Below are 17,944 nucleotides of genomic sequence, written 5' to 3'. Positions count from 1 at the left end.
TTGGTCTTTTTGAGACAGGGTCTCCCTGTAGCCCCAGCTGTCCTGGAACTCACTATGAGATCCATCTGCCTCTGCCTCCCAAGTGCTAGGACTAAAGTTGTGTGCCACCACACCCGCCTTGTTTTCTTACTGTATTGTAAACTTTGAAAAAGAAGAACATGATTTAGATAACTACCAAATGCCTTAATCATTTATTTTCATATAGTTTTATATAAAATATAATTATAGTACTATCTTGTATTTCAGATAGTCATTAAGAAGAGAGAACCACTAAATTTTGGTGTTCCAGATGGTAACACTGGTTTCTCCAGTAGATTAGCAGCTACACAAGACATGCCGTTTATTCACCAATCTGTAAGTATATTCATGAGACCTAGGGACAGGCTTAATCTTTGTTTCTAGTTTGTTGTTGTTGTTGTTTTGTTTTAAGAAGAGGGAAATACTGTTAATGAATTGATCAGATTTAAAAATTCATGAGATGCTCCTGACCTAGAATAGTACTAACTACCATTTTATGATTATAAATTATATCAGATACTAAGGTAAAGGTGCTATTATATACAAGCACAGTAAGACAAATTGTGATAAAGAAATTAACCCCTAAAGTAATTAATCTTAATGCAGGTAAGTTTTGATTTATGAATTATTTCCCTCATTAAGATTATATTTAAAATGTGATTTAACTTAAGATGAATTTGATTTAAGTGGAACTAAAGAAAAAAGCAACAAACAGTGAACATCTGGGGTTGTCTGCACTTGGGAGCATAGCAGAGAATGAGCTGTGGCACTGTTAACCATTTCCCCAGTTCTGTGCTGGGCTTTTGTCCGCTTGAGCTTGCATGGATCTTGTGCATGCTGACACTATTGCTGTAGGTGCATATGAGCAGAGTCTCAGGAACCCGCAAGACTCTCTTTCCATATGGTCATGCACTCCTCCCCTGGCTCTTAAAATCTCTCCACCCCCACTTCCACAATTGTCCCTGAGCCCTGGGTGGTTGAAGTTTAATATAGGAGTCCCATCCAGGGACCCGCACTCTGCACACTTTTATTCTCCATGCTTTAGGGGAGGGGGTATAAAATGATTAAGATGTTTTGTATGAAATACACACAAATTCAACAAAAATTATACAAAGAAAAGAAAGAAATTGGCATCCTAAACTTTATAGAATTATTTTTAGGACACAGGATGCTTCACAGAGCATTTAATTCAGTAGTTTTCACGTCTTGTAAGTTATGAAATCACTTTATTTCTCCAAATAAAAATCTTATAAGAAAAAAAAAGTCCACAAATACCTAGATCCCTCCCCAGGCCCAAGCATGCTTTGAATGGTCGATTGCATCAGCTACCGGTTATAACCCCAAATTTAATGACTTGAGACAGTAATAAACATTATCTCTCACAGTTTTTGTAATCAAGAATCCAGGGGTGCTTAAACTGTGTGATTCTGTCTTGGGGTTTCTAATGAATTTGTAAATAGCCACTGAGTTGAGTGTGTAGTCAGCTGCAGACTTGACTGGGGCTTACGGGATCATTTCTGAAGGGGCTCACTTTTAACGGTTTGCACAAAGCCTCTGTTACTTACCATTGCCATATACCCTTCTACAGGGCTTCTATAATTTCCTTGAGGTATAGCTACTGATTTTCCAGGATGTAGTGGGAAGACAATATTAAATGATCACACACATAATTAAAAACATTGATAGCTTTTATGTCCTTACATGATGCCGTGAGAATAAAACATTATAGATATTTCTACTTTCATGTTTTTTTTGTTTACTTTCATGTGTTTTTGTTTTTGTTGACCCATGAGTTTCATTAGAGTTGCTTATCAGAGCATGACTGAGGGGGTTATTTATAGTAGCAGTTTACAGGAACATGGGAGCATGAACACCTTGCCAGTGCTACACCACTAAAGAAAAGTCTCTCCCCAGTAACTGTTAGCTGCTGCCCTTCCTCTAGGTTCTCAGGGTAGATTGTTTCTAAAACTGGATACTCTGTCTTTGTCTTTGTCATTTGTATTGTGGAAACTCAGTTTTTTGTTGATTTAGTTTGGATATTTTTGATGGACACATGTATTTAGGTGTTTTCTTTAAATTTTATGTGTATGAGTGCTTTGCCTGCATGTATGTAAGTGTACCCATGTCGTGCAATGCCCACAGAGGTCAGAAGAGGGCATTAGATCCCTTGAAGCTTGAGTTGAAAGCTGTTAGTCTTCATTAGGCTGAGAACTGAACCCAGGCCCTCTGCAGAGCAGCCAGTGCTCTTAATCACTGAGCCATCTCTCCAGCCACTGTATTTAGGTTTATTTCTGTATGTATATGCATGTATATGCATGTGTGCATGCACTTGTGAGCCTGTGTGTGTTATGTGTGTGTGTGTGTGTGTGTGTGTGTGTGTGTGTGTGTGTGTGTGTGTGTAGAGGCAAAGTCAAAGTTTAGTATCTTCTCTTTTGCTTTCCGCTTTACTTATTTTTATTTGGATGCCGAGGGTCCCAGCTCGTCCTCATGCTTGCACATACTTTGCCCACTGCCATCTCTCTAGTTTCAGATGTAATGAGTTTTTATGTAGACAGACCTTTCTATTGTGTTTTTTTCAGCTTTTTCCTTTTTCCTTTGAAGACCATTTTTTACTAAAGAAATCATTTTTTTAAAGCAATAATTGTGCCTAAGATAAACCTCATTGGCTACGATACTGCTGCTGCACAAAGCTGAACTCATTCTTTTTAGTGGTCTTATTATTTAATTTTTTTCAATATGTATTTTTATTAAATTTTTTTGCATTTCCTACAATGTATCTTAATCATATTTAGACCTTCTTCCCTATCTGCACACCCCCATAGCCCACCCACCAGATTTCATGCATTTTGTCATATATGTTAAGGCCTCTTCTAGTTTGTTTCTCCATTGCTGTGACAAAATACTCTGACCAGTACCAAGTTGGGGAGGCAAGGGTTTATTTGGCTTACATCTCCTGGGTCACAGTTCATCAGCCCAAGATAGAAACTTAGGACAAGAACCTGGAGTCAGGAGCTGAAGCACAGGCCATGGAGGAACGCTGCTTACTGGCTTGTTCCTGTGGCCCCTGCTCAACCTGCTTTCTTATACAACATAGGCCTGGTTGCCCAAGGGTGACACTACCCACAGTGGCCTGCCCCCTCCTACATCACTCAGTAATCAAGAAAATGCCTCACAGATATGGCCATAGGCCAGTCTAATGGAAGCAATTCACCAGTCAAGGCTCCCTCTGCCCAGGTGTGCCAAATTAACAACTAAACCTATCCAGCACAAGGCCCATCGAGACAAGCTTGTGCCCCCAGATGTCCCTCATGAGTTCATGAACTCTTCAACCTATCTAGTATCACTCCCTTAAAGAAGATTGGCTCTTCCTCATCCACCAGTGATCAACTGCCAATGGTTCCTTGGCTAAGGTTGGGGCCTCCTGCCCATTTTCCACGGTCTATACTAGTTTTTGTCTGATTGAGTTTGCATGGGTCTTGTGCATGTTGTCACCATTATTGTGAGTTCATATGAGCAAGTTCCCAGAAGCCTGGAAGGCTCTGTCTCCTTATGGTCTTGTACCACCCCTGGCTCTTATAGTCTTTCTGCCCCTTTTTCCACAGTTGTTCCTGAGCCCTGGGTGAATAGGTTTAATATAAGTCTTTTACAGGAACATGTACTCTGAAGTCTTTTATTCTCTACACATTGGCCAGTTGTGGTCTTCTGTGTTCATCACCATCTGTTGGAGGAGGAAGCTTCACTGCTGAGAGTTGAGAGATACATTAGTATTCTCTCTACCCCCTATTCCACTACTATATGTGGTGAGCCTTAGGTGTACAGGTTCCACTGTAGATGTGTCACTTAAGGCTGAGCATTTCAGAGATACTTATTCTCTGTGTGTGAGCAGTTGTAGAATTCTGTAATTGTCTCCATCTGTTGCAAAAAGAAACTTCTTTGATGCGTGGTGACTGCATACTACTCTGTAAATATAAAGATATGTATTTAGCATACAATAAGAAATTATATTTGTCTAGGAATGTGACAGACATAGAGTTTTCCCTAGGCTCTGTGACCTCTTCAGCCATGTGTATTTGGCTATGTCTACAGTCCCACACGAATTCCCTCCCACTGAGTGGGCTTTAAGTCCAATTAAATAGCTGTTGTTTACCCCCAAGATAAAAGTGTCACTATTGTTCTGATATAGTTTGTTGTGCCAGTCATTGTGTAGTTATTAGGCTTTAAAGCTAGGGGTAAACAACTTATTGAATTTCTCCTTTACCAACTTGTGTACTGTGCTCTATAATTATGAGAGTAGCCTTCAGGGAGGAGACTTCTAGATCAGCTCCATCTCCATTTCTCTAAGACCTGTGTCCAAAGTATGCCCTGTCTTCAGCAATTAGTTCTTACCTTCAGGTTCTGGGAGGTAATTGAGGGCTGTGGCAATAGTCTGTGTTGTTTTGGGAGTCTTTTGGACCACCCTGACCAACAACTGGAAGGGAGGTTTTTCCTATCTGGCATGTGTTTCTTGTTACATAGCCTTCAGCTATACACATGCACTTGTGTACAGACTGTATATGTTATTTTTCTGTAGGCTTTTGACTATGTAGACTTCTCTCCAAGGAGTGGTTTTTTCACACCGGCTAGGCATTATATTTATATTTCATATATCTCTCCCTGTCTAACGCTCCATCTTCCCTCCCTGACTAAAGTACCCCCATTTTTCCCTTGATAATACTTGTCTCTTATTATCTCCTATCTCTTGAACTCCTTCTTCCCCACCATGATTCCTTGTATATCCTTCCCTCTTTCCTTCCCACTTAAATACCCCCATTTTCCCAATTTCTTCCTTGGTAATATCTGTTTCCTACTATCCCCCTCTCTCAGTTGTTCTTTACCTTTACTTTGTGATCCTTTTCTATTTTCCTGGCTCCTATGGTTACATCAGCATATGTACTCACATTTAAGGACTTGGTGCTAAGATTCACAAATGAGAATGTATATCACTTGTTCTTCTGTGTCTGTGTTACTTCACTTAGTATAACAGTTTCTCATTCCATCTGTTTACCTGCAGATATCATGATTTCGTTTTTCTTCACTGCTCAGTAGAACACCATTGTGTAAATGTACCACATTTTCATTATCCATTTGTTAGTTGAGGACATTTCGCTTGTTTTCATTTTTTAGCTATTGTGAAGAGCAGCAACAAATATGAATGTACAAGTGTCTCTGCAGTAGGATGAGTCCTTTGGGTATATGCCAAGGAGTGGTATAACCGGATCATAAGGTAGATTGATTGTTAGTTTTTTAGAGTTCTCTATACTGTTTTCCATAGTGGTTGCATGAGCTTGCAATCCCACCAGCAGTAAATGAGTGTTCCCCTTTCTCCACATCCTTGCCAGCATTTGGTATCATTTGTTCTCTTGATCTTAGCCAGTCTGACTGGGGGAAGATGAAATCTTAAATTGTTTTTGATCTTCATTTCCGTAATTACTAAGGATGTTGAACACTTTTAAGGTGTTTCTTAGCCATTTTTATTTCTTCTTTTGAGAACTCTCTGTTCAGATCCATACCCCTTCTTTTAATTGGGTCATTTGCTTTCTTGTTTTTTTTTTAATTCTTTATGTATTAAATGTCTGTCAGATGTGTAGCTGGTGAAAATTTTCTCCCACTCAGTGGGTTTCCTCTTCACTTCCTTGGATTTTTTCTTTTGCTGTGCAGAAGCTTTTAAGAGGCTCTACTTTGTTGATTATTGATCTTAATGACTGAGCAACTGATGTCTGAGTTATAAAGTCCTTTCCTGAACCTGTATCTTGTAGGGTACTGTATCCTATGTTTTCTTCTAGCAGTTTCAGAGTTTCAGGTTTCATACTGAGGTCTTTGATTCATTTGGAGTTGACTTTTATGCAGGGTGAAAGGTAAGGGTCCATTTTCATTCTACAGGTAGAGATCCAGTTTTGCCAGCACCATTTGTTGAAGATGTTATCTTTGCTCCAGCATATGTTCTGGGTACCTTTATCAAATATCAAGGGGCTGAAATTGTGTGCCCTCATGTTTGGGTCTTCTTTTATGTTCCATTGATCTACGTATCTGTTTTTGTGTCAGTGTGATGTTTTTGTGACTGTAGCTCTGTATTATAGTTTGAGATCTGGTATGGTAATCCCCTCAGCATTGCTCTATGTGCTCAAGCTTGCTTTGGCTGTTTGTTGTCTTCTGTGAGTCCATATTTTTATTTTATTTTATTTTATTTTATTTTATATTTTGTGTAAATTTTTCTATGGAAAAATGAGTGGAAAGATTACAAATAAGAAATGGATACAACTTAATAGCATGAAGTTTTGGCTTTCTTATTTCTCAAAGAAATTTAAAGTTAAATAATAAGGTACAATTTTGAGAAAATTTTCCCGATTAATCATTTCTGTCTAGGTTGGAAACAAGAAGATCCACTGAAAAATATCTATATGTTTAATATGGTTAAGATTGCTGTGGTAGTTTTGAAACTTCCCCTCATCACAGATTAGTTAAATCCTGCATTGTCATTCAGTCAGTCTTTTTTCTCTCCCTTTCATTCCTCATATTGAAAAGGAGGATAAAGAAAAAATAATGCATTCTTGTATAGTCAGAAATTAGATAGAAATCAGAAATTAAATATTAAATAGAAATCAGTGTCCTGTAAAACATAAATAGGAAGAAAGTGGGAAGGTCTCCTTTTTTTTTTTTTTTTTTTTTTTTTTTATGTTAACCAGTGAATTTTAATTAGAATTGGTTACAGGAACATGGGCAACTTGCCAGCTACACCACTGAAGATAGTGTCTTTCTCTCCCCAGAACCCATTAACTGCCAATAGTTCCTCAGGTACAGATGGACTCATGCCCCCCACTCCTACTCCATTGCAAAGGGCTGAGGGACACTTTCATGCATAGGTCTTGTATAACTACTCAGAGCTGCTATGAGTTCTTGAGTGCAATTGCTGTGTCATGCCCTGAAGACTGAGTTCAACAACATTCCACCTCTCTCTGTCCATTCCTTCTGCCCCAACTTCTGAGATGTTCCCAGAGTCTTGGTGGTAGGTGTAGGAAGGGGTTGATAAATATGTCCCATTGGGTGCTAAGCATTCAACAGTCACTTGTCCTCAGCACATTGACTAGTTAAGAATCTATTCAATGACAACTGCCACAGAAATAAAGTTCCTCTGGGGCTGGAAAGATGGCTCAGTAGTTAAGAGCACTGGCTATTCTTGCAGAAGACCTGGGTTTGAATCCCAGCACCTACATGGCAGCTAACAACTGTCTGTAACTCCAGTTACAGAGGACCCAATACCCTCTTCCACGGGCATTGCACAACATGGGTGCACTTATATATGTGCAGGCAATGCACACATACACATAAAATAATAATAATAATAATAATAATAATAATAATAAAAGTTCCTCTCACCAGAGCTGACAGCAGCACCAATCTTTGGTCATAAACATAAATCTTTAGAAGGTAATTTAATGGGTGCAGTGTATCCATTTAGCAAAACAACAGCAGTAGCTCTTCCCCCCTAGGGACTTTGACCTCCCTAGCCATGAAATTTAGACAAGGTTTATATTACCAGGCATGAATCCTGTCTTGTGGAACAGGCCTCAGATTCATTCAGCGGACGGTTGCCCCCATAAGAGTCATGATTGCTCAGAACTTTTTAGCACTTTGGAAAATCACACATTATAGCATTGTCAGGAAACCTGCAGCCTTAGGTAAACCAGAGGCTATTTTTTTGCCATGTAGGACCTGGTAAGGAAGTTAGGAAACCAAAAGAAAGTATTGGTATTTTTTTGAATTAGGTTTTAAAAACTACTTTTTGGTTTGTTTGTTCTTTGAACTGCCTTGTGGAGAAATGATGGGTCTTTACTATTTTTGTTTTTCTTTTATTTTTCACTATAGTCTGAATTAGGTGACTTAGATACCTGGCAGGAAAATACCAATGCATGGGAAGAAGAAGAAGATGCAGCCTGGCAAGCAGAAGAAGTTCTGAGGTATTTGAGTGATATTTATGTGAGACCCTGAGCAGAATAGCTAGATTTGTTCCCTGTTCTATTTAAGGTGAAGGAAGCCTTCTTTGCTAAATGTCTGTCTTTATTCTTCCGCATTGAACCTAAGTGAACTTGTTCCTCAAAGAACTTGCTCTGTATTTCAGATTTCCTATCCATACTGTATGATATTATACATTTAAAACATTGTGGGAATAGAAGGATAATAATCTTACTAATGGCAAGGGAAATCTTACATAGATATACCAATCGTAGTCATGGTACCCTACTGTGAAATGTGAGCTGCCACTTTACATACTTCTAGGTCAGAAGGTATAATTTTGTTCTAATTGCCTCATGTGAGCTTTAGTGTAGAGTTAGAACTGCACATGTCAACGAAAATAGTTTATATAACCCTGTATCTCCATATCTATATTAGTGCCCATTAAAGTCCTGTGAAGCAGGGAAGTTATATAAACTACCTTATTCTACAGAAAAGTGAATATTATTCTGTAGCTTTAAAGTTCACTTTGTTAGATGTTCTTTCTTTGTTATTGTGAATAATAAACTCAGTTCTTGTGCTTCTACATTAGAGCAAAAAACTGATTAAAATGCAAATGTAAATTCATCTTACTAATGCCTTTAAGAATTATATAGTAAGAACTAGATGTGGTGGCATATACCTTTAATCCTAGTGTTCAGGAGGCAGAGGCAGGTGGATCTCTGTCAGATTGAAGCCAGCCCTGGTCAAGTTTAAGCCCAGCTGGGCTATAGGAAGACCCTTTCTCAAATATATATATTATAGTAAAATGCAGTGCTATAATTTTCATTTTAAAATGCAGATTATTTTTATCATATGGTTAGAAAATGAACTTTTACCTAGTTGTCTCAACAATTGATTTCATTTTTATGTATTTAAAAAAATTTTAATTTTATTTTATGTATATGAATGTTTTGCATGTATTTATGCAAGTACACCTGGGTCATGCAAAGCCCTCAGAGGTCAGAAAACTCCCTGGAACTGGAGTTACAGATGGTGTTCTCTCTCTCTCTCTCTAATCTATCATATACATATATATATATATATATACACACACGTATATATTGTTAGGGTTCCAAATAGCAGCAGTTTCCCCCCTCCCCAACAGGGACCTCACCTTGACCTTTGGAGTCAAGGGAAACAAACTCTGCTGAGAAGCAGCCTGCCTTTCCTCTGACCTCCAAAGATAAGATAAGCAGATTCTACCTGATAACCAGAGATTTTAGAAGCTGTTTTTCTCTTATTTTAAGAGAGAAAAAGTAAACACTTCCAGATCCTAATCCTAAGGAGATAAGAGATAGTTTATTCTGTAGCCAAATATGAGTGTCCATGGCCTGGGAACATAGATTCAGGCTGCCCAGAATTCTATGTTCCAGCTTGGAAGCAGTTTCATGAATTTTTTTCTAGTAACAGAACAAGAAAAGTCATAAATCAAGACACTTTTCAAATACTTTGTTGGATACATTCAGTTATTACTCACAAGATATTAAGGTCAGAAACAGAGGTGGGCAAAGAGTGGCTATTTGGAGGCTGAAGATAGCTCAAGGTAATTGTAGATAAGCTCTGGATCTGCACCATTCCAAGCTCTCTACAGTCATTGAAGGGTTAATCAGTTGTTCAGCCTTGCAGGAAGTTCAGTTCTAGATGCAGGATTTCTCTGGGAACTTTCTTTCACAGTTCCTCCTGCTGACCAAGCATCATATTTTGTGTGAGTAGAGGCTTCATTTTATTTATTCTCATGTTGCTAGGAAGGCCCATTCCTAGAATCTGATGTAGATGAGGCTTAGTTTGTAGGCAAGACAGCAGTCTTCAGGAGAGAGGAATAGCTAGCTGATGAAGCCATTAATATAGAAATTCTTGAATCATATCAAAACTATTAGCCATCATGATCTATTTCTGACTTTTTTCCTTTCTTTTGTCCTCTGTATCTGACATAATATCTGCATGTGTCATATAATAGGATTATTACTTAAATTAAAATAATCAGGAACATTGCGTGGCGTGGTGGTGCACACTTGTAGTCCCAGCATTTGGGAGGCAGAGGCAGGCGGATCTCTGTGAGTTCAAGGCCAGCTTGGTCTACATTGTGAGATCTAGGCTAGCTGGGGCTACAGGGAGACCCTGTTTTAAAAAAACCAAAAAAAAAAAAAAAGAAAGTGACTATGTTTCCATCCTGTATTTACAGTTATTTGTACTCCATGAAGTATTTTATTTATATTTGAAATATATAAACAAACCAATTGTCTTTTAATCTTTGGATCTTTGGTTTTTCTTAAGACCAGTTAGACCTTATAGCTATGACCACATATGGAGTGGCTAGCTCTAACTCTAGTAGCTCTTATCTATAGATGATGACTCCATCTGTTTTATTATATTGGTGTCATACCAGATTTAGTTTGAAAAAGTAAATGAAAAACATACGATAGAAAAAATTGCATAACAATATCATATTTTTAAAATTTCTTAACAAGAATGTCGTTTACATACCAAATATTAATAATATTAATAGAAACAAGAGATCAAACCTATTAGAAAATCAAAATTTTATAGGCCATGAAGGTATAACCAAATACTTCTTTTTATCTTAATGATTAGAAATGGAAATGAGGGGCTGGAGAGATGGCTCAGCAGTTAAGAACACTGGCTGTTCTTTCAAAAGACCTGGGTTCGAATCCCAGCACCCATGTGGCAGCTAACAACTGTCCGTAACTCCAGTTGCAGAGGATCCCACACCCTCTTCTGTCCTCCGCAGGCATTCATTGCATGACATAGGTGCACTTACCTACATGCAGGCAATACACACATACCATACTCATAAAATAAAAATAATAAAATATTTTTTAAAAAAAGAAATGGAAATGGGACTCTAGAAGGAGTCATTGTAATATTGCCCGTTTCTTTTTATTAGTAAAATATAGATACTGCTTAATTATTTTTATTCTGGATAATTGTAATATATAGGGCACCTTAGATGCTCATTTAATCAAGGAACATCAGTATAAAATACTCTGGATTTGTTATTCATTTTTATATTTTGTATTTTGCTTTCTTGTCTTTGCTGTCTGCAAGAAACCTATCTTACCTTCAAGTACAGGCACTACCTTTTTAAAAATTTTTTTAAAAATTACTTTTATTATTTTATGTGTACGAGTGTATTGTCTGTGTGTATGTGAGTGCACCCATGTTGTGTAATGCCGTAGAGGTCAGAAGAGGGCTTCGGATTCCCCTGGAACTGGAGTTAAGGACTGTTTGTAGCCACCATGTGGGTGCTAGGAATTGAACCCAGTCCTCTACAAGAGCAGTCAGTGCTCTTAACTGCTGAGCTGTCTCTACAGCTCCCAGCCCTCTTTTAGCATGTCTTTTTTAAACAGGAAAGAAGAATCATGTTTTAAAAGTAAAATTGCAAGTTTTTAATATTTACTTTCCCTTTGATCAGTGTAATTGTCTTTTTTTTTTTTTTTTTTTTTTTTTTTTTTTTTTTTGTCTTTCTGAGACAGTGTATCCTTGTGGTCTCAGCTGTCCTGGATCCCATTATGTAGACCAGGCTGGCCTCGAACTCACAAACATCCACCTGCCTCTGCCTCCCAAGTGCTGGGATTAAAGGCGTGCGCCACCATGCTCAGCCTGTAATTGTCTTTTAGAAAGGATATTTTAAAAATTGTGAACGCAATAATTATAAGGATCATCCCAAAAGACATCATTTTAATTCTGATTTTTAAAAATAAATCATAAATAACAAAAATCAGAATATTTTAGAAATTTTGGAGAGTTCTAGTGGTTAATTTTATTAACAAGAGTAAAGGAAAGAGCTGTTCATTTTGAATCTAGTAATCATAATGACAGTACTATAGAGCTTTTAGTCATGAGAAAAGTATTTTTATTTATTAGTTTTTTGGGTTTTTCTTTTATGTGTAAGTGTTTTGCCTGCATGTATGCAAGTACACCAGTGTCATGCAGTGCCCACAGATGTCAGAAGAGGGTGCTGGATCCCCTGGAACTGGAGTTAGGGTTGGTTGTTAGCTGCTATGTGGGTGCTGGGAACCGAATCCGGGTCTTCTGCAAGAGCAGTCAGTGTTCTTAACCGCTGAGCCATCTCTCCAGCCCAGGTCCATGAGCAGAGATTCTTAACATTGGTCTAAAACCTTTTCTTTTCCATCTATTCTTTTGCTGCTCAAAACAAAAATAAAAAAATAACGTTTTATATTATAATGACAGAAGACATGTTTTTTGCTGTGTGCTGCACAAATATAGTCAAGGGACATGGAGACTTGTGTCATTCCTGCCTCTAGAAATATACTGAACATTGCGAAAAGTATGCCTATATTTCAAATCATCGTACTACCAGAAATTTTTCAATTGTCAACTTAAAATACTCCAGTTCTATGATCATTATTGTGAAGGAAGATGATTCTGGTGCATATGCAATTCCAGTTATGAAAGTGGAGGCTAAAATACATTTTGTCTGCAGTAATTTTTAAAGTGTTTCTTGTGCCAGGTATGTTGTTGATATTTACATTAAGCTAATAACCAGGTTAGAACTTGATAATCTTTTCTGTAGCCTACTCATCCCTTTATAATTCTTTTCCTCCCTTAAAAAAAATAGATTTGAGCTTTTATAAAGTGCAAATTATCAATTTCTCTTACAAGTGAAAAGTAGGCTTTCTTTCATTCTTTAAACTTGATTAATTGATGGTGGAAATCAGAATGGTGCCAAAATGAAATTTTTCTACTTTGTGGAATTTTGGTCATCTATAACTCTGCCTCCTTGCATTTGTAATTGTCATCAAGAACATATACATATACATACATGTGTATTTAAGAATGTGTGTGTATACACACACACACACACACACACACACACACACACTATCAGTATCATCATAAGCATATGCTACTATACAGATAATCCAGCCTGGATTTTTCTGCAGAGACCTAATATTACCTACTTTATTTCTCCTGTTTCATCATTCCAGGCACAATATTACTCCCTACACAAGTCAATCAGTAAAGATAGTTTTTGTTCTTTTGAGTCAGTGGAGTATGGAAGGGGCTAAGGAAGAAATAGGATTCATGCTATGGAACTGGTAAACACCCACTACTATGCCTTTTAGAGCTGGTCAAATGCTAATGTTTACATTTCTACCGTCTAGATGGAAGGTATGTCTTAACTTTCCGTTTTGTTTTAGGAGTGTTCTTTTAGCTGATTAAAAAAAAAACTGTCATAGTAATAGGAGAGTTAATTGCCAGTATCAAGCTCTTTTTTGGATAGTTTTCTCCTCCACAAAACTGTAATTGAACAGAATTAGTGTTTTAGTGGAAATAATTTGAAGAAAGGTAAAAGGATATGGGTTCTCAGGTCCTGTACTTAATCCTTTGACCTTGACCAAATCACTGGGCTGTCTGCCTCACTTTAGCTATTTGTAAAATGAAGATAATACCCCCTCTATTAAATACTGCTTTTGAAAATCCTTGAAATTTTTGAAATGGGTGAAGAGGTAGCAAGGGGGTGCAGATGGGAGGGGATCTAAGCACAATCAGAGTATATTGTATGAAATTACAAAACATTCAATAAAAATATTCTTGATTAAAAAAATAATAGAGGATACAAAGGGGGCGAGTAACATGGGGTGGAGAAAGCTGAAGGCTTTGGATATGATCAAAATACATTGTATGAAATTTTCAAAGAATCAAAAACATTTTCAAAATCTAAAAAAGATGAAAGGTTTAAGACATTAATAATGTACTTCTTCATAGTAAGAAGCGCTCTTCCTTCTCTAATTTATTTGCTTTTTCTAAGAGTAAAGCTAATGAGTGTGTCTCTCTTCAGGCAGCAGAAAATAGCAGACCGGGAAAAGAGAGCAGCTGAGCAGCAAAGAAAGAAAATGGAAAAGGAGGCTCAGCGGCTAATGAAGAAGGAGCCAAACAAAATCGGTGTGAAACTTTCATAACGTATGTTCTTCAGACGTCACAGTGCCAGTAGGAGAAATTGGCTCCACAGCAAGCATTTGTGTGGATTCAATAGTGTTTTCTGACTACAAACACACTGCTTGGTTTTAATGCATTCTTCGAGCCATCCAGGACACCAGGATTCTCCCATAATACCTTGAACTGTTAGTAATCGAGACTCAAAAAATAAAAATGATGAGATATTTTCTTCAACATATTCTGAATATAAGACAGTTGTTTGCTGTAGAGAAGTTATTTCAAATGGAATATACCAGTACCTCTCAAGCTAGTGTCTCTAGCTGAATAAATGGGTGTAAATAATTTTATGATAGAAAGTACTCTGCTCTCTATTATGCTTTCCCTAAATGTGCATATTATAAAATAATTTTGATATTCTTTTGTTTCCATGATCACCTGACCTAAACGAGACAAACCACAGGTAGGGCTTTATACATGCATTTTTTGTTTGTAGCTGCTGTTGGCATACATTTTCTATAATTTGAACTGGCATTGTTTGTTGGTTCAACATTAGGAATTTGATGATTTTGAATTTCAAGAAAATAACATTAAATATAATAATTTTATTTATCAAATATTTTGTATATCCTTATTTTCTTTTGGATGGTATTGTAATGTTATACATAGTTGTAATTTATATTGCATGTGTAAACATTGAAATTCAGCTACAGTGACAAATTTGTGTGACTTTCAAGAACTAGGATTGATAGCCTTCCCTTTATTTCAGATGTCAAGATGTTACAGAGTCTTTAAGAACCTTAATTCTTCATTTTCCTCAAAAGCCATTAATATACAAATGCAGAAAGCCTTCAGTTCTAAGTCTTCAATGATTTTGGAAGATGGCTCTATCGGTTTTATATCTTATAGGATGTAGGGTACCTATATTGTTAGATAGATAACTTTATTGGTTCATTATAAACCAACTTAGAAACTGGTGTGGTAGCACCCACCTTTAATCCCAGCACACAGGAGGCAGAGGCAGATTACTGAGATCCAGGTCAGCCTGGGATGGTCTACATAATGAGATCAGACCAGCTAGGGCTACAGAGTGAGACCCTGCCTCAAAAAAAACCCCTAAATCAATAAACAAGCCAAGTTAGGAATTATCTTTTGTGTGTGTGGGTGTGTGGTATTGATGAGGTTGTCTAAAGAAAGAGATGCGTATTGTGTTCATGGGGGAAAAGGAGCAGATCTGATAGTTTGAATTCCATTAAATTTTTCTCTACCATTAAAACACAACTAGCCTGATATTCTGTGACTTTGGGATTTTTGAAGATTTTTTTTTTTTACTTTCTTCAAAGTTACTGCCCAGAATTAACATTTTGTGGGGCTTTAAAATATTATAAACATTCTACAGGCCAAGCATTGTTAATTTATTTGAATACTTCATAGTAAAATCAATAACTACATATTGAGATTTTCCTAAGTCCTTAGCCTAATCTTCCAGACTAAATGTGATTATAATCAGTTGAATTTAATTCTGGTAGAAAACTGTTTAGAGCCCTAAGTCACATTGTCAGTTACCATGTTTATTAGAGTATCTGCCAGTACACTCCCAATTAGACTCTGAGGAACCCCAGCCCCCACCGCAACATCTCACTATGTAGACCGGGCTGCCTTCAGACTCACAGAGATCCCTCTACTTCTGCCTCCCAAATGCTGGGATTATAGATTCAGAATTTTAAAAATATTTTATCTTCCTACTTATTTATTTTTAGTCATTTTGAGGCTATTACATTATTTCTATAAATGGGGGTGGGGGTTTCTCAAAGGATGATCCGCTTTAGTGTAGTTACTTTTACTGCTTTCCCCCAATAGTTGTAAAGTACTAAAGTCTGTTTTGGTCATGATTTTCATTCTTTTTATGTTTGGTTCTTTAAATTTTGAAAAATAAAAACCAGCTAGAAATTGTAGTTTGTATGATTGACTGGAAAGATTTTTCTTGGGGAAAGAATGCTTAACAATTCTGAATTATTTTTACCTAAATTCTTCTGTTAAATTGGGTATATTGTGGTCCCAAATAAATTCATGAGTCAATACATATGGTAAGTACTTCATGATAGCAGATTGTCTTCTTTAGCTGCTAAAATTATGTTTCTCTTTTCTTTGAATTTTAATAAGGCATAATGAGTTTTAGGAGCTTAATAGAAGGGCAGAAGAAATATGGGGATGTCTAAATAGAAATTTACCCATTTTATATCTTTAGCTAGGGATACCATTTCTCGGCTGTTTGTGATAGCATATTCAAGTGGATATTTTGAACTGATGATTTGAAATCTTGCATCTGAAGTCCTTTGTCTTAAGCTACCATCACAATATAAACCTAACCATAGCTGATGTTCAGAACAGCCTAAAAATATGGTCTAAACCAGAAGGTGTAGCCAATACACATATCTAAGTTAATCCTATGTTATTCCTATTTGGGATAATCTGTTTACTGTAGTAAATTTTACATGCTCAGTTCCTTTGTTCAAAGGAAACTTTCCTTTAGGTCTGAAAGGATGTAGAATAGTTGCAAGCTGAATGGTTCTGGTAGAAGCCAAGTTGAGAGGGAGGCAGTTAACTGGAGTCTGAAGATTGGCCTAGGGAAGGCGCTTACACCCTGAGGAAGGAAATTGGTGGGCTGGAGAAGATGGTAGTTCCTTGAAGAATACATTTGAGTCACCAATAATTTGAACTTGATTCTGCCATTGACCTAGGTTTTTATTTTATTTTTGAGTTACACTAAGGTAAAAAGAACTTTTTTGTGTGTGCATAATTTCCTTCACTTCTTTTTTTGACCTTGTGAATTTTTCATTTATTTATAAGTCTGTTTTACTTTTATAGCAATGCTATATTCATGGCAAAAATGAGAGGATGGAACTAAGATTTCCTATATACTACATGAATCTAGAGGAGTATAGATTTCTTATTACAGTATCAGTCTTTCATAGGCATTTGTTAAAACTGATAAGCCTATATGGAGACATCACACAAAGTACAGTTTATCTGAGGGTTCATGCTTGCCTTACATTTTGTGGATTTAGACAAAGAATAATGACATGTCTCCAGCATTATAGCATCATACAGAGTAGTTTAACTTCTTTAAAAGTCATCTGTGTTTTTGCTGTTTTCCCATCTTTTTTCAAATCAGATTTATACCTCTTCCCTCCTATAGTGCCCCTGCCCTCCCCCATAGATTTCAAGTAATCTGTCATATATGTTAAGTCCTATCTGGTCAAGCGTTTCTATCCAGGTGTTCCGTGGTGGAAGTTCATCCACTGGAGTCTAGTCAGCCTATCTAGAGTCACTCCCTTAAAGATCTATTCTCCCTCACCCCACAAGAATCATTTGCCAATAGTTCATTGGCTGGAGTTGGAGCCTGGTGCCCATTTCCCCCATTTTTTGCTGGCTTTTTGTCTGATTGACTCCTCATGGGTCTTGTGCATGCTGTCAACATTGTTGCAAGTTCATATGAACAACTTTCCAATGGCCTGAAAAACCTGTTTCCTTATGTTCTTGCACCAACTGTGGCTCTTAAAATCTTTCCGTCCCCTGTTCTGCAATGGTCCCTGAGCCATGGGTGGGTGAGATTTAATAAAGGAGTCCTATCAAGAGACACACACTTTACAGTCTGTTATTCTCTAAAAATTAGCTAGTTGTGACCTTTTGTGTGCCTCATATTCTGTTGTATGAGGAAGCTTCACTGGTGAGATTTGAGGGATGGATTAGTATTCTTTCTACTCCCTGTTCCGCTATGTTCCACGAACCTTAGGTGTACAGGTTCCACTGTAGATGTGTCACTTGGGGCTGGGCGTCTTTCAGACATATTCTCTGTGTGTGACCAGTTGTGGAGCTCTGTAATAACCTCCATCTGTTGCAAAAAAAGCTTTTTTGGCGAGTGGTGTATAGTACATTTGTAAATATAAGGATCCATATTTAGCATATGGTAAGA

At 37.2% G+C, this 17,944-nt stretch overlaps 1 protein-coding gene across 2 annotated transcripts in view; it reads left to right on the top strand.

Annotated features, from left to right (window-relative positions):
* Ebag9 (estrogen receptor binding site associated antigen 9) overlaps positions 1–15,923 on the top strand; it is a 30,539-nt gene extending 14,616 nt beyond the window's left edge. For both annotated transcript variants that reach the window (XM_008851493.3, XM_008851492.3), the window contains exons 5-7: positions 247–354; positions 7,921–8,012; positions 13,874–15,923. In XM_008851493.3, coding sequence (XP_008849715.1) covers positions 247–354; positions 7,921–8,012; positions 13,874–13,994 — 321 coding nt within the window. In that variant the 3' untranslated portion in view covers positions 13,995–15,923. The remainder of the gene's footprint in view (positions 1–246; positions 355–7,920; positions 8,013–13,873) is intronic.
* Positions 15,924–17,944: the final 2,021 nt, after the last annotated feature.

The sequence above is a fragment of the Nannospalax galili genome, unplaced genomic scaffold (assembly GCF_000622305.1).
Source record: "Nannospalax galili isolate Female #2095 unplaced genomic scaffold, S.galili_v1.0 scaffold284, whole genome shotgun sequence".
In the NCBI taxonomy this organism is placed as follows: domain Eukaryota; kingdom Metazoa; phylum Chordata; class Mammalia; order Rodentia; family Spalacidae; genus Nannospalax; species Nannospalax galili.
This window is presented reverse-complemented; position numbering and strand designations above follow the sequence as displayed.